We start from the raw sequence: 23,308 nt of genomic DNA, 5'->3' as shown, positions 1-23,308 counted from the left end.
TATGTGTGTGTGTGTGTGTGTGTGTGTGTGTGTGTGTGTGTGTGTGTGTGTGTGTGTGTGTGTGTGTGTGTGTGTGTAAAAGTTCACTTAAAGACTCGACCACACCCGTCTTTGAGCATCTCCTCCTCCTGAATCAGACACTGATATACGTGTCAGGAGCGAGTAACATATTAGCTGCATCTATGAAGGACATGGGCTGAGAGCCAAGAATAACAGGACCACCTAGAGTCAAAACCTATCCAAGCATGGTCAGAAGTTAAAAAGAGACACCGAGGGGTGGAGCAAAACTCTGTCTGAATATTGTAAACACACAGACACTGCAGGGATGGTCCAGGAGACACTTCAGACTGCTCTGAGATCTGCTCTGCTCTTTATTATGGGGAATAAAGTCTCTTTTCTGATACTCAAAACCTCCCATCTGATGTGAAGTCGGCAAATATCACTCAACAGTTGCAGACACAAACTGTTAATACAGAACTCGCGGAGAACAGAGACGAGCGCTTGTTTTGCTCAGAATAAACTCTAGTGTTGTGTTCAGCAGTAATGAGTCGGAATGAAGAGAGTTTCTCCTGAAAACGAGCAGAATACTCTGACACTGGAGGAAGAGAAATCCTCTGATGTCCAAGGGAAACAAGATTATTCTGCTTGTTTAAGGGAGAAACTCATTCTGAATGCTGAACTCAACACTATATTATCTGCTCGTCTAGACCAGGGGTTCCCAAACGTATTAGCTTGCGACCCCCAAAATAACAGTGTTAGTGACTCGCGACCCCCCAATATCCTCTGAGGTGGTTATATATACAGAAACCTTGCATGCAACAGCGCACACACACCAATAAACCCAAGTTTATTCTTAGTTTAATGTTAGTTTTTATGTAAATCAGAGCTGTAAATGTGCCAGAAAGTTTAACCTGATATTATAAAACCAATCTGCTGCATCTGACGCCATTGGTGTGTCTTTAAAATTATGTAATTACCCCAGGGGTCGCAATCCAATAGAACTAGTAACCATAAGCGACTGTAGTAACTATATAGTATATATTCACTATAAACAACAATTTTTCTTTTCAGTAGTTTATTGATAAAGTATGGTAATTCTTATGGTTTAATATAAATAGATTTTTGGAAATCGCCAGGCGACCCCCCTTCATTGTCCCGCAACCCCTTGGGGGGTCCCGACCCCCACTTTGAGAACCACTGGTCTAGACAATGCATACTGATTTAAGAGTTGTTAAATATTTACACTAGAACAGGACACACTCTTTTTCTGCAGGTTTGCAATGCATAACACACAAACACACGTATGTGTAATAATAATCCCACCCAACCCGCCCCAAGCTGGTATCGAACTGGTGACCTTCCGCATGAGAGTTGGTTGCTCTAACAAGGAGGCTAAAGACCATGACCAGTAGTGTGTGTTGCTAGAGCACCTTTAGAGGTCAGAGGAGTGAGGTTTACCTGCACAACACTTCACTGGCCTCCATTACATATGCAGCTGATGAAAACACACTGATGAAGAAGACAGCAGAGCTGCCGGTGGACCAAACATTGGGGTAAAGTTGACTGTATTCACACATTCAGACTTCCTCCTTAACAATGTCAATTCAGAAACGCATCCTTTGCAAATAATAAATGGGTAAATCGCATTATCAGCCGATGACTACCACAGCAGATCATGAAATCATTCCTACATGAGAGTTTATTGTAGTGTGGTAAACGGGCTGACTGAGGTGAAGTTGGTGTTATACTCGCACATTCATTCATATTAACACTCCCTATCATGTTTAGCACGCTCATTTGAATATTGGGTCAGAAATATCATTCAAGAATGACTTCAAAACAACATCAGCACTATTTTATTTACCGTGAGCGATGATCTACTGTGATAGTCACCGGCTTCTATTGAGATTAACCTTCTTACAATTTACAAAGAATCTGAAATGACATTATTGAGGATGATGAAGTCTGAATGTGCGAGTATTACCCCCAGTAAACAGTACATGGAGCGCATCACGAGCTGTCGCTGAGCGAATATTAAATCAGCTTTACCTCAGTGGATCAGTCCTTCATCAGTGCTGGATCCTATTATAATGGCGGCGGCCGCTGGAACACTTCAAAGGAGCCTCACACCGCGGCGCGGAGACAAACTAATACAAAGTATCAGTGTGCTGCCGGCGGCGCCTCTGATGTCTGACCGCGGTTATCACTGTTCATATCTCAGTCTACTGCAAGTGTGTGGTTTACCTGCTTCTTACACCTTCAGGTACTGTTAAACTGCTGTCAACAGCTCCTCAGTGCCGCTCAGCGGTTTGAATCACTCATGACTGACGTATGCTAATCTGCGCGTCCGGTGATCTGATTGGCCTGCGAGACGCATGACGTTACATTGTGGTTATATATTCATGAGGACATAACTTGGCTGAGATTTGTTTGTCTGATTTCTTCTTTATTATATTATTTTGTATGTTTATTATAATTTAATCTGCTGTTAAAATAGTATCATTTTTGTTAATACTATCGTCAATGTCACTTATATAGCACTATTTAAAACAGCCAGAGGTTGACCAATGTGCTGCACAGTACAAATCAAAACAGAAAAAAAAAAAAAAAAAAAAATTATATATATATATATATATATATATATATATATATATATATATATATATATATATATATATATATATAGACAATGTTCACTGATGAAATGCTGAATCACAGAGGTAAGTTTTCCACCCAGATCTCAAAACAGTCAGGGATGAAACAGATCAGATACAGAGGGGCAGAGCATTCCACAACCTAGGAGCAGCTACTGCGACGGCACGGTCACCCCTGCACTTCAGCCTCGACTTAGAGATACATCACAGTCTCTAATTAGATGACTGAAGAGAGCGACCAGGCTGATGCTCAGTCAACATGTCCGACAGATAAGAAGGTGCCAGGCCGTTTAGAGATTTAAAAACCAAGAGAAGCATTTTAAGAGTGACTCGAGCAGAGAGCGTGAGGCTGGTGTGATGTGCTCATGTTTCTCAGTACCTGTTAAAAGCCTTGCAGCAGCATTCTGAACTAACTCTAACCGGGATAAGGTGTCCTGATAATAGGGGTTATCTCAACAATTGCACATTTGAAAGATCTTACAAATAAAACATTTGAAAGTTTTTTGTAGTATTTCCCTCGATTATTTGGGTTTTTCAGTATGCTCTTCATCCCTCTCTAGTGTGCCGTATGTGTGTACATGTAAATGTTGTGGTTCATCTTCTACTAACTGATGCATTTCTCTTCTGCACAGTGGAGAAATCATCAAGCTGAATGTGTTCTATCAGTCACTCATTTACACTTTCACTCTCTATCTAGCAATTCTGAGTTACAGCTGTAGTTCATTACTCACAACTCTGAAATAAGCCGGATTACGCTCAGAAATGCCAGACACCACGGTGTGTTTTACTCCAAGATGTTGCAAATCTAAAACACAAACACTGAACTGTCATGCTCTTCTCGCATTTAAGAGGACAATTCTGAGAAAAGAAACCCTGGAAAAACATCTGTGACCTCACTCTCTGAACAGTTCAATATGTTATACTATCTGTAGGGCAGCACAGTGGCTCAGAAGGTCTGTGGTTTGAGTCTCGGCTGGGTCAGTTGGTGTTTCTGTGTGGAGTTTGCATGTTCTCCCTGTGTTGGTGTGGGTTTCCTCTGGGTGCTCCGGTTTCCCCCACAGTCCAAACACATGCGCTGTAGGGGAACTGATCAACTACACTGGCTGTAGTGTATGAGTGTGTGTGAATGAGTGTGTATGGGTGTTTCCCAGCACTGGAAGGGCATCCACTGTGTAAAACATATGCTGGAATAGTTGGTGGTTCATTCCAAAATGAATGAATGAGTACTACTTACAACTAGCATAAACATTTGTAGAAACACTGTGTGTGTGTGTGTGTGTGTGTGTGTGTGTGTGTGTGTGTGTGTGTGTGTGTGTGAACATGACAGCAGATTGAGTTACAATCCAGAGAAACTAGAGAGCTGAAGGTGTTGCTGCGTGTCTGATGGAGTGACGATACAGCAGCAGGAATCCTCAAAGGGTGTGTAACTTTATTTGAGCATGTGGACCGTAAATCCACCTTAGTGAAGCACATAATTGAGCAAAAGTCTCCAAACTGAGTAATGCTTTAAGATGGTGTGTGTGTGTGTGTGTGTGTGTGTGTGTGTGTGTGTGTGTGTGAGACGCTTCCAGAGGAATGCAGTGATTATACACACACAAAAGTCTCAGTCAGACATGTCGTCTTCATCATCATCATCATTCACGGTGCAATGGTCATGTTCAGGCATTATACAGCAGGATCCACTTGGCCCAATGTGGGAGTCATGGAGGAAGCGTCCTGAGGAGTATTACACACAGCAGCTTTATAAACACCGTAAACTCCTGCTGTAGTGTTGCTCCCGGCACTGCTGTGTGTGTGTGTGTGTGTGTGTGTGTGTGTGTGTGGACAGAGCTGTCTCTCCTCTGCTTGTTTCAGTCCGTCGGTGTGAGCAGATGGGCTGTTCTGAAGGAGCGCAGGATGACACTGGGCAGACGAGAGGTTCTGTTCACTGCTGAAGGACACACACACACACACACACACACACACACACACACACACACACACACAGTTAGTGTAATGCTGTTAAGTATCAATATAGTCATATATACAGGGTTCAAACACGTCTTACTGCTACACTGATGACTTGTCCAGGACATTCATGTGCATTTTCATGACCAAATGTTTTTGGGTGTTTTTGCTTTGATTAGGACAGTATTGAGACAGGAAGCAGAGTGGGACAGAGGGAGAGGGGGGGGTGGGGAAATGTCCTCCAGCAGGGACTCAAACTCAGGACGCCCTGACATGCTACTGCACCGTATGTTGGCGTGCTAACCACTAGGCTCTTGCACAGACTTCATGCCCTAATGTTTAATGTGATGTCCATGTATACATGGTAAATAATAATAATAAAACAATGCACGTTTAAATGCATTATAGCATATCATAACACACCACAGTCTATTTAGTTTGAATACATTTTTCATATCTACAGTAGGCATGTGCCGGTATAAGATCATGACAGTATGATAACCTTAAATAAAAATATCACAGTGTCACAGTATTGTGCTTACTACTCTTATAATATTTACACTCTTTTTAAATGTCTGGGTAAAAAACTAAACCTTTTATCCTCATTAAACACAATATATTAAATGATTTAAAGGTTTAAGATAGTTTGGAGTAGTGAACATGTCAGGCTGAATAACTCAAATGAATTATTGACTTCTGCTGTCTTCATTAGTGTCTAAGAGTCTACTCACACTATGCCATCCGTACCGTGCCCAGGCCCGTTTCCCGGATCGTTTGAGAAGTGTGAGTGCGCTGAACCGGGCTCAAGCTGGCCGGCTCTGGCCTGGTTGGAAGAGGTGTGTCTGAGCGCGGTTTACTTGGGCTTTTGCGCGGTACGCTTGTGTGTGAGTGCAAAACTCGCCAAAGCCCGAAACTGAAAGCGAGACGTGACTTTAAGGGGCTGTTTCATATGGATTTATTAATCATTCTTACTGTTCAGTGAACGCAAACTGCTGTAGATTATTAAAGACGCAAACCCCTCACAGCACGACAGCTGCACCTTCAGCAGACCTCCTCATTCCTGCAGCACGAGAGCTTAATGATTGTTTATGAGCGCCAAAAGTGGCGGATCTGTCGGGTGAAATATTTGACCGCATGTCACCGCGTTAACAAACGACTGAAACCATATAACTAGAGAAATCTCCACTGTGCTGCTGAGTGAGAGAGCGCTTCTCACTGAACAGCGCAGCAGCGATGACGCAACAGGGTCTCTGCAGATATCATAATGTCAAATTTAAGACCTTTTAAGACCTTTTTAGGACCATTAAGTATTAAATTTAAGACCTATATCGCAATATCAAAAACGTGAGAGAAGATGTAAAAGCACAAAATATGGGGTAAAATAAAGTTATTTAAATTGAACAGTAGTAAAGTCAGGTTAAATGCACCACTGAACTACAGAAAAAACAAACATCTTAATGCAGATTTATACTTTCACCTGGCATCGCACAACTCACGAAACGGGTTAAGGCTTTTATACTTGACACGTTCACCATTAAGATTTTTTTTTTAAATGACGGAGAGCAGAGCAGCCAGTGTTTTGAGAGCTCAAAAGAAGTTTTGTCCATGAACAAAGGAAACTGGCGCGTGAGCAGAGATTCGCTCTCTCGTATTGCAGCTCTCCTGACTTATAAAACTGCGCTTACGACATTTGTCAGTGAAATAACGGCATACTCTGCCAGCCGAAATCATGTCGTGCGCACTCAAAGCGAACTTCCGCAAACACAGCGATGATGTCACGTTCGCCGCGCGCACTGATTTTAATATCAGAAAGCTGATTGGCTATTGCAAGTTGACTTTTTTGTAGCTGTAATACCGCAAATTACAATTGGACAAGTGAAATAAAGAACTACAACACCCCAAAAACCAAGCAACAACAACAACAAGAGTTTAAATGAGCATTAGATGAAGCGTTACATGGACATCGCAAAAATAAGACCTGTGCAAAAAATATTTAAGACCCAGAACAGCCAATTTAAGACTTTTTAAAGCCATAAATTTCGATTTTTTAATTTAAGACTTTTTAATACTTTTTAAGACCCTGCGGGGACCCTGCGTAAGCATGCCCAGGCCCGATTGTGGTGTGAGCGTGGGCCATCAGGGGAGACGGGAGGGGGGACAAGCGTGCTTTGGCCCGGTTCGAGGCAACTGTACCTAGTGTGAGTACGGCCTTAAACACTGATTTCATTACAGTTTAAAACAGCATCTTTGGATATTTTTCTGCTGGAGACACTGCTGTCTTAAAAATAACAAAAAAAATAATAAAAAATCTTACACATACCTTTTTAGCAGGTTTTAATACCTTGACTTTTCCAAACTGTGGTATGCCTTGAACACGGTTATCATCTCATGACTAATTTATTGCATGTAAGATTTATTCAGATAATGCTAACACATGGCAGTTCTCAGAACTTGAGACTAAGTTGATGGAAAATGAATGAATGAATGATTGAATGCTTACACAGCATTTATAATGTGAGACCATGTTTTTGGCTAAAGACAGAAAGTAAAGACAGCTAACCTATATTCACGTTGACAGACATTTGTTAAAGAGCCTGTATTATGGGTTATAGAGAACGCTCTTCATCAGTGTGTAACAGCTCTGAGTGAAGTGAAGTATGCAGCTCAGGCTTAAATCTGAAAGTGCAGCGTGTTCAAAACTATTGATTCATCTATAAAAGAGTCGACTCACAGTGCTTCAAATGAATCGTCTTGATAGCGAGTCTTTAGCCGTGCTGGCGTGACGTCGATACAAAACGTAAGCCCCGCCCAATTGTTGCGCATGCAAACCAGGGAAATTTTAAACCCCCGGTCCCGCCCACAATCACTGCAGCAGACGCCGGTTGCTCCGCTGGATATTTTCAGAAGTGTGAGGGAGAGTCAGTGTTATTTCCTCTACCCACAGATGAGGCTGTGAAGAGTCAGTGGTTGAAGATTATTTCTGCAGAAAGGAAGACTCTTGATGTGTGGGACTGTCAGCGCTAGACAGGAACTTTGTCAGTACATGGATCAGTGGATCATGGATCAGTTCCTCCATTGCACAAGTGTCAGTAACTGGCTGCCTCTTTGTTTTCTCCTGCTTGTAAATTCTGTATTTAATTGTGTTGTGTTACTTGTAAGCGCTTGTACTGTATCAGGTTAATTCTTTTTATTCCCATATTGCATCTAAAGCCACATTGAATACTCGACGCGTGCCGCTTTAAATGTGTTTGTGAGCCTGCGCTCCACTGCTGATTGTCATTGCTGTGGTCACCGTCAGCTGTTCATACACACGTGCAGTGGTCAAGCCTCAGAATAGTTCAGCTTGGGTCATGGTTAAGAGTGGAGCTATATGCTGGTGTTTAACTGCACTCATGCATTGGGCTCACACAAATACCTGCCATCATCGGTCCCTGAAAATCTGAGAGACTGGGGGGATTAGGTTCAGGGGTGAGGTGTCTGAACAGCACTGTTGAGAACCGGGTACTGTTTACTGTGGTGTTAGTGACTACTATGAAGGGTGTTTCAGGCCGCCACTGCGATATACCAATGTTGGCAACCGGGGAGTTTCACATACCATACAAAAATGCTGAGGACCTGGGGGTTGGCGGGGAGGGTTGGGGGCATGGGTGGGTGGCTGGAGATGGGTCTGAATTACGGGAGACTCTCAGGATTAACAGGAGTGTTAGCAGGTATGCTCACACACACTCTCAGCACCAATCACAACAGACTGTCATCGGTCCAATCAGCGGAGATTAGCATCTGGCTAACGAGGGGTTTGGGATCAAACGAATCATATGGGAGTCGCTGGGATAATCAGGTGAAAATAATGCAGATTATAAGACAATGACAGTGTTTTAGATCTGATGCAGATCAGCCTGTTACTGGAGACCCCTAAAACCCAAATATGACCCTTTATAATGTATAGTAAGGGCTCTTTAAGCTAATTTCTATCACTTTTCCAAAACTGTGTGGGTTTTTCCGTTTTTCCAAATCTTTTCCAGGCCAGGAGAATGCCATGCCAAAACTCCATAACTTGACCAGGTTTCCATGACCATATGAACCCTGTATATAGATATCACTCAGTCTCTCTCTCACACACACACACACACACACACACACACACACACACACACACACACACACACACACACACTGGTGCTGCGGGTCTCACCTGATGGAGTGTGTGTCTGCGGTGTGTCCTCTGGATGCTCTCCTGTCTTCTGTTCTGCTGCCACTGAAACACACACAGATACACACACACACTAGTTTATGTGTGTGAGTGATGCACTGCAGGAGTGTGTTCAACTGCACACACACATGCCCTATATAGTGCACACTATATACTATTATTAATAACCACAGCAGTAACACTGTATTAAATGATTCCTCTAATAACTCTCTTCAATGTCATGTAGTACCGTGACTACACACACACACACACACACACACACACACACACACACACACACACGAGACGTCTTTGAGCTTTCAGCGTTAATTCATGAGAAAGACTTGGTCTGAACCAATCAGCGCGCTCTATTGTGAATGAGGTGCAGCTTCCTTAATATGCATGATAGAGCTGGTGAAGACTGTTTTCACCTGTTACAGTGTTCAGAGAGACGCCACGCCATGTTGCCAACCGTAATCACAACAAGTGGAAGAAGAAGAATTGTCTGGAGATACGGGTCGTCAGTGTTGTGTTTATAATGTGCTGCAGTGAAGGTTTTGTTTCCATACTCCCGCTATGAGAGCGCAGCTGGACTCACGTGTGGATTACAGTGATCTGCTAACATGCGACAGGAATACGGCTGTAAGGAACATTGTTTACCCGAGAGCTTTTCTCATCTGGAAATGGTGAAATCTGGATTTGCTGCTCGTCTCCTCTTAATAAAGACGCAGCTCCAGCTGGTGTGGATTGTCCTGTCTCTACAGATGTGGTCAGTGTGTGATCAGTGCTCTGTGTGTATGTTTATTCAGATGGTACAGTCAGTGAGCTTGGTCAGCAGTCCTCTTACAGTGTTTAAAGACAGACTTTAGTCAGAATGATTGAGTTATTGAGTCTGTTCATCTTTTAGGTGCTGAAAGAATCATTTGCTCCTTTGTTTTTTCCGGCGTTAGTCCGTTTCTGAATGGATGATGATCACGTGCACACTATTAATATGAGCTTAAGAAGTTTGTTATTTGTAATATAGATGTAATTGTGGCTCTCTGGAGAAAGTGAAACCGCTCGCACTTTAAACGGCCCCGTAAACAACAGGACACAGGGCAGAGTCCACTCCTTCGTCTTCTTGGCTTTGTGGCTGTTCATCAAGATGCTGACTAGGAGTGTTTGAGCTCAGGTCATCCATGGCTCATTATTTAGGCATGTGATCAGCAGAGGACAAAAAAAAGGAAGACGAGACGGGATAAATACATATATGTCTGTGTGTGTGTGCGCTTAAACAATAATAGAAATAATAATTCTAAAAAACATAATTATTCTTTATAGAAAGATTTGATTTTGGCCACAATTTAATTTAATTTAAAATTTATTATTATTATATATATATATATATATTTTTTTTTTTTGCTGTCAGCTTAAATGTTTATCAGTTCAATAGTCACCTAAATGGTGTTTAATAGGTTTATAATTGCACTGTAATGTCAGGACAGATCCACACACCGCCGCTAGATGGCGCCATTAACTCGGCTCACTCTCTTGAGTCCACAGATTATAATTGGAGTTTAAAGTTATTAGTATAAAGTGTATAAATTGATTTAGTGACTCTTTATTGCACTCCATAAATAAACTACAAGTCAGGCAACAGTTTAAACTGTCAAAATATGAAGTATAGTTGACTTGAGCACAGTAATATGCTTCAACATTCCACCCTGAGAAAATAATCATGCATATGAGTTTATTACTTCCACTTTGCCTTTACTTCAGTGTAGTTCCTGTTTAGGTTTAATTAATTATACAACATATTTAAATTTCATGACAATTTCAGGCACTGAGCTAAGGCATCAGGACAGATGACTTGCAGAGGATAATACCAATAGTGCGTCCTGACTCTAGTTATAATGTATATAGAGTGCACGTGGTCGTGATGTGGAAATGTGAGCGTGAAAAAAAGCACAGCCGAGCAGCATTCACAGCGATTGCATAATCTTACAAATCATCAGCGGCTTCCTCACATTATAGGACTGCACAATATCATTAAACCTCAGTGACGTCCAGAATGCAGCGGTTACTGCTCCTCCTTGAGCACAATGATGGAGGCGAAATCCATCCATCAGGTCTTCTGCTGTGATAACGTCAAACCTCACTGAGACACCCCCACCCCCACCTCAAACAAACAAACTTCAGATTTACATTGAGCTCGGGAAATACAGGAATCCCTGCTTCACATCTCTGGATATTATCTGTATATATTATTATTTTGCTGTAATGTCTCGACTGTGTGACGGTTTCTTTGTGTTCACGCTTCTGCTTGTGCATGAGCGAGTGATGCTTCTCTGTAAACCAATGACGTTCATCTGCGCGTCTAGCTCCTCCTTCTGGTACTCTTCTGTTGTGCTGGTGCCCTTTAGAAAGGGAACTCAAAATGTGGTACGGCATGGTTCACTTTAAGACAGTGGAAACAGCCATACAAGCGTACCGAACCGTACCACTCAGTGGAAACAGGCCATGAGCTTGAACATGAGTGTTTGGTAATGTTAATGCTCTGTGTGTGTGTGTGTGTGTGTGTGTGTGTGTGTGTGTGTGTGTGTGTGTGTGTGTACCTGAGGCCTGTGAGATGCAGATGAGCGTCTGGTAGTGTGAATGCTGACGCATCAGCGCTCTCTTCTCTTCAATCAGGAACCTGCTGTGATCCTCCAGAGATGTGATCAGCTCACAGGCCTGAAACACACACAGCAGTAACACACCGATCGTCAGTGATCAGCAACTCTAGTGCACATTAACATTGAGCACAGCTCAACCTGAACCCCCGACTGTCCTCTCAGACATGACACTGCGTGATCACAGCTCCACAGTAGCGTGTGCTGATCAGCGTCCTCTGTGGCCAGAAGTTTCTCAGAGTGACTGGCCATTCTGCACTCCACTAGCCAGGTTTGTTGTGAGAATAATACATTTACTAAAGCTTCCATTTCCCTTTGGTGTGCTGAAATGACTTGATTTAGAGTAATTTCCCTTGATTTAGGTCATTTCACAGCAGTACACCAGCTGCTGTCCAGTTCAGTGTATCTGTATTTCTCCAGCTTCGCTGTAGATTGTGTTCCTGATGGCCTTTATTTCCTCTACTGTAGGCTCTCAGTAGCCGCATTTCCACTATCGGGTCAGTGTGAGCCAGGGCTTTTATCGGGCCAATTGCCCAGGAGATTGAGCAGTGAGGCTTAAATCATGTCGAGTTTCTACTGTCGGGCTAGTAGCTCGCAGCGCGTCACGTAAACCCCGTCCCCAGAACATCCCTCGAATCGAACGTCACTCAATCCGCCCACTTCAGCGGGAATCATGCAGATAAAGCACACCATCACATCATCACCAAACTATTAATATTAGGACAACCAAAACAAACAAATGAGCCGTTAATGTACAGCAGTACATGACATGTCTATACGCACAGACCTGTGTGTTCCCATTCATCATATTCATTTACTCGCCGACCGACTGTTGGCATCGAAATCCAGTGGTCTCGCCACTAACGGAGGGACCCAGTGCAGGGAGCGCACACATCCATAATATAACACCACATATATCCAATTCTCCATTAATAACTCGATATAAAATGTAGTTTATAACATCCTCAGTCAGACAGACGCTGTCCAACATGCATCCCAAATGCTCCGGAGAGAACTGAAACAAGATTTTTTCCCCTATAGGCTTTATGACACTTAACAGGTAATTCCCTTTATTTAAAGATGTTGCTTATTATATCTGAAGTAAAGGAAAGTGTTCAGTGTTTAGCACGTAAGAGCAGCACGTAATAAAATACAGCCTATTGCGTTGCGCGCAGCAGCTATGCACTAATAAAGCTCTTTATGTATTTAAAATTTTCTTTTTTTAATTTCACCACGTCATATGAACACACACACACTTGTTTGAGGACACAGAACATATTTTGAACTTGCAGTTTTCTCCGATGCGTCAAAAGAGTGTTGCGCAGCTCCAAAAAAAAGGCAGCCTAGTTTCTGCTTTACTCACCCCAATAATGCTCTGTTTGCATGATTTGATTAATATCATCGTATCCAAATACTTTATAAATAATATTTCAAACGGTGTTTATTGCTTTTAGAAAATATCTAAAATCTTTTTTTTCCAGAGAAGCTTTTGAAAAATGAAAGTTATATGGCTTTAAAGCGGGTTCATATAGTACCTAATTGTTCTAGCTATAGCTTTTGTTAGTTTTATATTGGTTTATTTATTTAATGTGATTTTATTATGTCTGATATTTGTAATTCTTTAAATTATTTCAATATAGCTCAGGCTATTTTATCTAGATATGACACTATATTGTTTTGAGCCTACAAAAGTGGACACAAAATTTGTAAAGTTTAATGTCTTTCTGTTGTATTCATATAGTGTATTATCTCCAAAATAAATAAAAACAATAAAAATAGAAGAACTAAGCCGCTCGCGGCATCAACTGTAAAGGAAGCGCTCTTTTCCTCAGTCTCACACACACATACAGGCATCTAAACGCACACAAACACACCTTTAAACTTGACAAAACCTCTGGAAAAGCTTTACTGTCTGCTGTGTGTTTAATATGGTGTAAAGATTATTCTGCGTTATTGAAACATCGAGGAGGACGCAGCAAAGAAAAGTCACTTATAAATGAAAACTTCATTATTTTATGCAACAGCCTTACATTTAAAAGAGAAACATAAGGGCGATCATACACAGAAGACCCCAGACTATAATTTGTTCCAGATGTTTTCTTTCCCTTATTTATTTATTTGTTTCTTTATGTGTTTGGCGCATGTACTCGTGTGCGATCAGAAAACTGCCCGCCTCTCCTTTCACTCCGCCCCGAAGCCCCAGTTGGCCCTCTTTGGCCCAAGGTATTCGGCGGGCCGAAAAAGGACAGCTGCTGGCTCCAAGAAAGCCCCGATTTGGCCCGATTAGGCCCTGGAAGTGACAGTGGAAACAAGACTGGCCTTGGCTCGCTCGTTTTAGGCACGATAGTGGAAGCGCGGCTAGTGTGTGTTCTCCTGTTCTGATGGCCATTACTGATTCATTGATATTCAGACACAGACAGGGCATGCCTCCTATTTATCAATGAAAATGAAAAGAGGCAGTTCAGTTATGCGCTGTGTTTTATGATAAATATTTTTGTTATTAAAAGCTCTGTTTCAGCGCTGGAAAACTCCAGGGTAGAGTTGACGAAAGGCGTAACCGTAGCAAAACCTATGCATTTAAAAATGAAAAGGTCTCAGTGTAGACTGGGCCATGGGACAACTTTGAAGAAGTTCTCTGATCCACTTCAACACACACACTGCAGCATATAAGCAGAGACACCTCTAATCAACACAATAACAGTGGAAACTGGAGGCGCTTTAAATCTATATTCCTGAACATAACTGTTTATTTAACTATCTTTACAATGCTCAACATCAGCAGTAAATCCTGTAGCGCTGCAGAGCACAATCACCCCTGCACTACAGGACAGAGTGACAGTAAAGATTAGTGGCATCCTAAACATCTGGAGCTGTCAGCGAGTTATAATCCTGCCGTGTGAAATGTGTTCTGACTGAAAATAACATCAGCGATCACCTACAGCCAATCAGAGAGCAGCATCCAAACAAAGGTACAGACCATAATATCCACAAGCATGGCTTCAGTTGAGAACAGGGCTGGACACAGTTGTTGCTCATTCCTCCTGTTGTAGAGTCATGCAGAGTGAAAACATCTGGCTGAACTCGCATTAGTGTGTGTAGAGGAGTGTGTGTGTGTGTGTGTGTGTGTGTGTGTGTGTGTGTGTGTGTGTGTGTGTGTGTGTGTATACCTGGTGCAGCAGCTCCTCTGTGCTGATGCTCTGCTCCCGCACACACATCGTCCTCCTCAGTGTGCGCTCGCTCTGCAGCAGCTCCAGCTGTCGTCTCTTCTCTCTGATTGGCTGATTGAGGCGCCGCGTCCGCCGGTACAGCAGCAGGTCTGACATCAGACGCACCGGATGAGCAGTGCACGACTTCACTGGCTTCACTTTCAGCTGACGCTGACACACACAAACACACACACATTCAGACGTCTCACGGTTTCTCCAGCTTTCATCAGAGTTTTGATCACTCTGGGCTGAGTTTGAGTCTTCATTTGGCCTCATCTCTCTCTGTGTTTCAGCAGATGTGATGATTTCTGCTGACTAATCTGATTTTGACTCATAATTATGGGAAAATGCTTTGCATGAAATAAAATAAGCTCATCAACACACTGTGTTCAGACAGAGTGACTCTCCTTTGGTGCTGCTGCTGCTGTTTCTGCTCCATTGACTTCCATTATAATCTGTAGAGCCCTGACAGCAGATACTCCTGCATTACTGACTGATGCTGGTTTGGGAAGAGGGATAATCTGTCATGTTTACACATCTCAAATAAATAAAGCTTTGGTTCTGTTGGTGATGTTATGTATGTTGGCCTGATTGGGCAGCTGTGCATGGACACTGGCAAATGAAGACCTGTTCAAAGTGATTTAAGACCTACAACACAATATTTCAGTGAATTTAAGACTATTTAAAGCCTATTTAAGTTTTTAAAATGCACTTTCCAGAACACAGATTATAAAAGAAGTCTTGAGACCAATCAAACATGCTAAAGTGATTTCTTAAAGGCACAGTCCCCTCAAAAATGAAAATGTCCTGATCTTTAACTCGCACTTCAGTGCTTCTACACTTGTGAGTTTCTGTCTTCTGTTTAACACAACACCAGGTATCCTGATGAACGCTGGACACTGATAAACACTACACAAGTCAGTCCGTGTCTTCTGAATACCTTTATGTGTTCATCAGATACTCACACAGGTCTGGACCAAGACCAGTAAATGGTGTGTTTTTGGGTGGACCGTGCCTTTAAATGATTGGTCCATCACTGAACATGATATCTTCATTTGACTTCAACATGATCAAAGATGCTGATGAAAGCAGTGGTGGAGACAGAGATGAGAGACTCACTGATCGAGGAGGAGGAGGAGGAACTCTGCTCTGTATTTTCCTGGAGGAAACAGAAGAAAGACAGACAGAAGCTGAATATCAAGAGCATTTATTATTAAAAACAAACAACACAATCAAACAGCCAGAAAAGCATGTAGAGAGAGAGATGTCCTGAGAAAGATCTTCAGTGAGCTCACACACACACAAGATCCCAGAGGACAACAGACTGCAAACAACACTCTCTTACTCAGAGTTTACATCTCGTGTCCGTCCACATATCTAAACACTCTTAAATCAAGAAGCATTTTCTAGACAAGCAAAGCATACTGTGCTGTTTTCAGAAATAATATGTATAAAAAGTGAAACAAAACAAAATAATCTGCTAATGGTGAGCAAATTTCTCATGTGTGAAAGTGAACACTGCATTATTCAGCTTCTCACATTAGCAGATAACTACTGTATAAAGGAAAAACTCATTTAACTTTTACATTTTATTTCTAAAAAGGAGACGATGTGTTCTGCTCGTCTAGAAAGTAAGTGAAGTTTATTTATAAACTAAAGTCGAGAGGATCACGTGCTTATGATTGACCACAGCCGGTCCTGCATTATTCAATCTATGATTGACCAATCAGACGATTCCTAAACCTCTATAAATACTATAAGTCAGTGGTTCTCAAACTGTGGTAGGTGTAACACTAGTGGTACGCAGGCTTCCTTCTAGCGGTACGCGGAGGAATCACTGAATAAAGAAAGTTAAAAAATTAACACACATTAATCCCTTTGACGCGTACAATAACACAGATGTGATCAGTAAATTGATTGTAATAGGCTAAACCTTTAATTTTGTTTTACATTTTGTAATGTTGTTATGTTTTCTGTCATTTAAAGCTAATTTCCTCCCCATGTTTGTAACAGTTGTTGAGGGCGTATCACGTATTTTTCTATCCCAATGTTAGGTATAGTTTAATCACTCGCTTTTCTGATACAAATAGCCTACTCCAACCTGCAGTAAGCAGATCTAATTTCTAATTGAAATATGTAAATCCAATATATTTATGTCTAAAACACAAGTTAATGTTCAGATTTCAAAGATATACAAATAAGTCATATCTACATGCAACATATATCTCAAAAGTTATTAAAAAGAGTTTATTTATCAATATGACGACTTGTAGCTTACATTTATGAGGTCCAAGAAACTTTCTAGGTGTTGATGAATTAGCTACTACATGATAATACTTTACATTTAAGTACACAATTTCTTTTTACTTTTTAAGAACAATGAATTTATATATATATATATATATATATATATATATATATATATATATATATTTATTTTTTTGGCCTGTTTGCCTTTATTAAGCAGATAGGACAGAGTTTCAGACAGAAAACAAAGTGGGAGAGAGAGGGGGTAAGGACGGGAAATGTCCACAAGCCGGGATTCAAACTCAGGACGCCCTGAAGTGCTACTGCACCATATGTCAGCACGCTAACCACTAGACTATTGTGCTGACAGAACAATACGATTTTTCCCACCGTCCAAAAACATGCAGCTTAGGTTAATTGACAAATCCAAATCAGCATTACAGACATGCTGCTAGTCAGTAGTTATCTCTTAAGAGTGATCACTATCTGTTCATTGGAGAGTTCTCCACATCTACCTGAGCTCAAACTCCCCTCTCACTCTGCAAACGGGAGGGAGCCCCGGGCTCGAGGATCTTATTTGCTCAGGGCTCTCTCCCAATCAGCTGAGGGTGAACTCTTGAAGAGATATTTGGACTAATATCAATGTAAAATCTCAAGTAAAGATCATTTTTCCAGTGGCTTTAAAATCTATTCAGACTCTAGACTTCACATAATTAAAAACCGGAAGAATCCATCAAGTATAATACATGTATAACGTCTGTTGTGTATTTATATGATAAACACTGTGGTATGAAATGTTAACGTTATTATTTCTAACACCGATGCTGATTGTCGTCGAATTATCTCACCGATAGTTTTGTTAGAATCTTTTACAGAACACAACACAGACCAACAGCTTGACATGGCGTAATTACTCCGTCAGTCCAGCAGAGGGGGCTCCACTGTCTGCTCCAGTACCCAGTGTCACTATATGCAGAGATTATCAGATGAAACAATCATAAATCATGGCCAGAGCCTCCTGGTTGATCTAGCTTGATCAGTTTGTGTTCATCACTATTTACACTTTACATCTTTATAGCGGTCATCAGTTCATTCTTATTATATTTCTCCACATTTATATTTGTGTTCAGGTACGGAAATTGAACAATAAAACATGAAATAACAAGCTCCTCATTGTATAAATAATATTATCTTTATCTTTTAATCTTTAATAGATGCGATGTGCATATTGCGGATGCACACATTGCGATATCTATGCTCAAACCACATACTGCTCAGCCCTGCTCCACATTTTCCAGAGCGAGAGAGTGAGAGAGAGAGAGAGACACAAGCAAACACAAGAGATGGAGTTTTCACACACCGTCTGGCCTTTTCTCTCAGTCGGCTGATGATCTGGTCGTTCTCCTCAAACGTCTCGATGTCCACTTCACCTTCACTGAGCTGCTCCATCTGAAACACACAGCACAACAGCACTGATATACAGACCACAGACATCTGTCCACTAATACCACAACACTGTGCTGCTGCTATAAATAAGGGTTACAACAAAAGTAATGGGTAACACTTTATAACAACTACACACTATGAACCATTTATTAAGCATTAGCATGTAGTGAATTCAGTATCTGTTAAGCATTAACTCTACATTAATAGACATTAGTGAACAGTTTATAACTGCAGCTACAAATGCTGTATTCTTGACTTATCACCACATGTATAATGTGCTTAATAACTGTACTTTCATACTTTAATGATTTATTTTTCATTATTAAATTAAGTATTGGAATATTTACAAAGCATTTGTATTTAAGAGTAGTTGGTGGATTTTAGAATGAGTGAGTAAATGATTAATAAACTACTGAAATTAGCATTTATATCTCTGATTATTCAGTAAGGGTTACTATATATACATATATGTTAATAAATGCTTTATTACCTCATCTTCATGCAGTTTTGTGACCTAATATAAAAGTGAGGGCTATCAAAGATTTATCAATCCCTTATAAATGATAATTAAAGGCTTGGCATCAAATGAACAATACATCTTTGCAATCTTATCTAAAAAGTAAAATGAAAAGTTTAAACAATACGGGCGAGGCAGTTACGCAGTAGGTAGTGCTGTTGCCTCACAGCAAGAAGATTGCTGGTTTGAGCCTCGGCTAAGTTGGCGTTTCTGTGTGGAGTTTGCATGTTCTCCCTGCATTCGCGTGTGTTTCCTCCGGGTGCTCCGGTTTCCCCCACAGTCCAAACACATGCGGTACAGGTGAACTGCGTAGGCTAAATTGTCAGGTGTATGAGTGTGTGCGAGTAAGTGTTTGTGGATTTTTCCCAGAGATGGGTTGCAGCTGGAAGGGCATCCGCTGCGTAAAAACTTGCTGAATAAGTTGGCGGTTCATTCCGCTGTGGCGACCCCAGATTAATAAAGGGACTAAGCTGACAAGAGCTGAGCTGTTATAAGCTGAATAACAGGAGTGTCAAGATATCAAATATCAGCAATGTTTAAACTGTACAGTCATTTTATTTTAGATAAGCTTGCAAATAATTATTTTTATTTGCTGCAGTATCTTCAATTAAATAGAAATGAATAAAGTCGTTTATGTTCTGTTTTTCCTGTTTAGAATTAAACAGAGCCTTTAATTATCATTTATAAGGGGTTTATAAAGCATTAATAGTCCTCACTTTAGATCAGCTCACAAAAGTGGAAGTTGAGTTAATAAAGCATTTATAAATATACAAATTAACTATTAGTATATGCCTGAATAATCAGAGTTTTAAATGTTAATTTCAATAGTATATTAATCATTTACTAACTCATTCTGAATGATCTTAAAAAAACACTAACTCTGCTTAAATAACTGGTTTGTAAATAATGCAATACTTCCTTTAATAATGAAAAACAAATCTTTAAAGTATGAAAGTACAGTTATTAGGCACATTATACATGTGGTTATAAGTCAAGAATACAGCATTTGTAGCTGCAGTTATCAACTGTTTACTAACGCTTATTAATGTAGAGTAAATGCTTAACAGATACTGAATTCACTAAAAGATAATGCTTAATAAATGGTGCATAGTGTGCAGTTATTATAAAGTGCAGCCAAGTAATCTAAATGTAATCTAAAAGCAGTGAGATTACATTATCATATGTGTAATCTAGCAGATTATATTACTGATTAAATTTAGTCATGTCAATTGTGATCGGTAATTGACTGCAATTCAAAAGTAATCTAAATGTAATCCAAAAGTACTCAGATTACTTTAGCATAAATGTGTAATCTAACATATTATATTACTGACTGCACAGCTCATCATGTACTTAATCAATAACTGATTACAGTCAAAAGTAATCCAAATGTAATCCAAAAATACAGATTACAACAAATGTGTAATCTAACAGATTATGTTACGAACTACAACTTTAGTCATGTCATTTATAATCAGTAATTGATTAGTTCAAAAGTAATCTATATGTAATCCAAAAGTACTCAGATTACTTTACCATAAATGTGGAGTCTAACAGATATTAATGACTACACCGCTTATCATGTAATTAATCAATAACTGATTACAGTTTAAAAGTAATCTAAATGTAATCCAAAAGTACTCTGATTACTATACCATAAATGTGGAGTCTAACAGATATTAATGACTACACTAATTATCATGTAATTAATCAATAACTGATTACAGTTTAAAAGTAATCTAAATGTAATCCAAAAGTACTCTGATGATATTATCATGAATGTGTAATGGATTAATTACTGGCCACAGTTTATCATGTCATTTGTAAATGTAATCCAAGAGTAGTCCGATTACGTTATCTTGCCTGTAATCTCCCAGATTATGTGGCTGTCTACACAGCTCATCTTGTGATGTGCATTGTACTGTCTGTCTTACGCTGTCCTCAGTGGTGCATCCATCGCTGCTGTACATCAGTGTCCCGTTCTGCTGTGGTTTCTCAGAAAGCTCAGCGTGTGTGTCTACATCAGCTCGTCCTCTCCACAGCCAGTCCAGACTCTTCTGCACGGATCCATCCGGCTCCCCAGGCTCAGCCGGAGGTGAAGGCACGGCGAAGCTGAGTCTGGAGAAGGCGGAGTTGGTCAGTCCCTCAAAGGAGAATCCTCCGAATTGGAACGGCTCCTCTTTTCTCCGGCTCTGCTGCTGAGGAACGCTCTCGTCTGCTTCTGCATCCTCTATTTTGATGGTGAATTTGGCCGTTCCTCCGTCATTCGTCAGCTGCGGGATCTGAATGTGCTCCGGCTCCGTCTTGATGAGCGCAGGGGGTTTATGAGCAGACTGTGTTGTGATGTCCTCCTCCGCTTCAGCCGGCTCTACTTTAACACACACACTGGACTGGGAGTTCTCCATACGCTCTGCTGGGTTGTCCTGATCTGGTTTCTCTGCTGGGTTGTTCTGATCTGGTTTCTCTGCTGGGTTGTTCTGATCTGGTTTCTCTGCTGGGTTGTCCTGATCTGGTTTCTCTGCTGGGTTATTCTGTTCTAGTTTCTCTGCTGGGTTGTTTTTATATGGTTCCATTGCTGGGTTGTCCTGATCTGGTTTCTCTGCTGGGTTGTTCTGTTCTAGTTTCTCTGTTGGGTTGTACTGATCTGGTTCCTCTGTTGGGTTGTCCTGATCTGGTTTCTCTGCTGTGTTGTTATGATCTGGTTTCTCTGTTGGGTTGTCCTGGTCTGGTTTCTCTGCTGGGTTGTTATGATCTGGTTTCTCTGTTGGGTTGTCCTGGTCTGGTTTCTCTGCTGGGTTGTTATGATCTGGTTCCTCTGTTGGGTTGTTCTGATCTGGTTCCTCTGTTGGGTTGTCCTGATCTGGTTTCTTTCCTGGGTTGTCCTGATCTGGTTTCTCTGTTGGGTTGTTCTGAGCTGGTTCCTCTGCTGGGATGGTCTGATCTGGTTCCTCTGTTGGGTTGTCCTGATCTGGTTCCTCTGTTGGGTTGCCCTGATCTGGTTTCTCTGTTGGGTTGTTCTGATCTGGTTTCTCTGCTGGGTTGTTCTGAGCTGGTTCCTCTGTTGGGTTGTTCTGATCTGGGTACTCTGTTGGGTTGTTCTGATCTGGTTTCTCTGCTGGGTTGTTCTGAGCTGGTTTCTCTGTTGGTTTGTTCTGATCTGGTTTATCTGTTGGGTTGTTCTGATCTGGTTTCTCTGCTGGGTTGTTCTGAGCTGGTTTCTCTGTTGGGTTGTTCTGATCTGGGTACTTTGTTGGGTTGTTCTGATCTGGTTTCTCTGTTGGCTTGTTCTGATCTGGTTCCTCTGCTGGGATGGTCTGATCTGGTTCCTCTGCTGGGTTGTTCTGATCTGGTTTCTCTGCTGGGTTGATCAGCTTTATGAGTTTGTATCCTCCAGGGAGAATGAGTGTGGAGGCGGTGACCGAGCCCTGAGGTGCTCCTGTCGGTGCGGGACTCTGGCTCTCGGCTGAGGGCGGGCAGATGCGGAAGGAGAACGTACCGGTTTTGTTAAGTAAGTTATTCTGGACTCCGGGAGCCGCAGCGCTGGCGAAGGTGAAGCCGTTTCGTCCGGGAACAGAATGTATTCTGGGAATGATGAACGGCAGAGCGGTGTTTGCAGGAAGCTGTAGGCTAGACTGTGGCTCCTGTGAAGCACCTCCTGTGGAGAAATGGGTGAAAATTAAATATATGAATATTAGGGGGGGGCAGAATTGTCAGTTTGGTCTGTATCGCGATCGTTTGGTTTGCTGGAAACATGTAACCATTGACATCCATAGTAGAGAAGTAGAAGTCAGTGGTTACAGGTTTCCAAGTTTCTTCAGAATATCCTCTTTCAGGGGTGGGACTAGTTGGTTCTGTATCATGTTTTGATTCTGTTTACAGTGTAAAATGATAAATAAGAAACCTCTTATTATAATACTGATATTTGGAGGATCAGGCATGCCGGTTAGAAATAAAAGAAAGGAATTATCAATTTAATTATTAAAGCATAAAAATGTATATAATTATATCATAATTTAGATGAACAAATAAACAGACATATTTAAATGAGTCTCTTCAAACTGTTTAAATGTGTAAATTCAATAAAGCAATAAAACAATGTATTTAATGTTTTTAAATGTATAAACAGACAATTTTATAACTACTTATTTAATTCATTCAATTTATTTAAGTTTTAAAAAGGTCATGAAACACCAGAACACGTTTGTTGAGATGTTGACAGTCATATACGTGTCCCGCGCTGCTATAAACACTGTTAGCACACAGATATTAAGCTAACAAGGGAAAATTGGTTGATTTTGCTGTTCTTCCGGTCTGAAAATAAATGTTGAAGCTGCGTCACGGCCATGAGATCCTTGAGTAAATTCAAGCGTGGACGCTCGATGTCTGTAGCGGCTGGTACAACGTGACGTCTTTGAGCATTCAGCGTTAGTTCATGAGAAAGACTTGGTCTG

General features: G+C 41.1%; 1 protein-coding gene across 8 annotated transcripts in view; it reads right to left on the bottom strand.

The window, feature by feature from the left end:
* Positions 1 to 4,063: 4,063 nt before the first annotated feature.
* Positions 4,064 to 23,308, bottom strand: part of mgab (MAX dimerization protein MGA b) — a 60,742-nt gene continuing 41,497 nt past the window's right edge. For 3 of the 8 annotated variants that reach the window (XM_087298627.1, XM_087298623.1, XM_087298625.1), the window contains exons 16-22: positions 20,792 to 22,512; positions 18,255 to 18,343; positions 15,767 to 15,806; positions 14,609 to 14,818; positions 11,385 to 11,502; positions 8,794 to 8,856; positions 4,064 to 4,584 (exon numbers count right to left, since the gene is read on the bottom strand). In XM_087298627.1, coding sequence (XP_087154753.1) covers positions 4,505 to 4,584; positions 8,794 to 8,856; positions 11,385 to 11,502; positions 14,609 to 14,818; positions 15,767 to 15,806; positions 18,255 to 18,343; positions 20,792 to 22,512 — 2,321 coding nt within the window. In that variant the 3' untranslated portion in view covers positions 4,064 to 4,504. Of the gene's footprint in view, positions 4,585 to 8,793; positions 8,857 to 11,384; positions 11,503 to 14,608; positions 14,819 to 15,766; positions 15,807 to 18,253; positions 20,500 to 20,549; positions 22,513 to 23,308 lie in introns of those variants that run through there. The other 5 variants (XM_087298628.1, XM_087298624.1, XM_087298626.1 and 2 more) reach the window with 3 other exon arrangements.

Source organism: Danio rerio, chromosome 20, assembly GCF_052040795.2.
Source record: "Danio rerio strain M-AB ecotype USA chromosome 20, GRCz13ab, whole genome shotgun sequence".
Taxonomy (NCBI): Eukaryota; Metazoa; Chordata; class Actinopteri; order Cypriniformes; family Danionidae; genus Danio; species Danio rerio.
The sequence above is the reverse complement of the archived record's forward strand: the minus strand, read 5'-3'. Positions and strand labels throughout refer to the sequence as shown.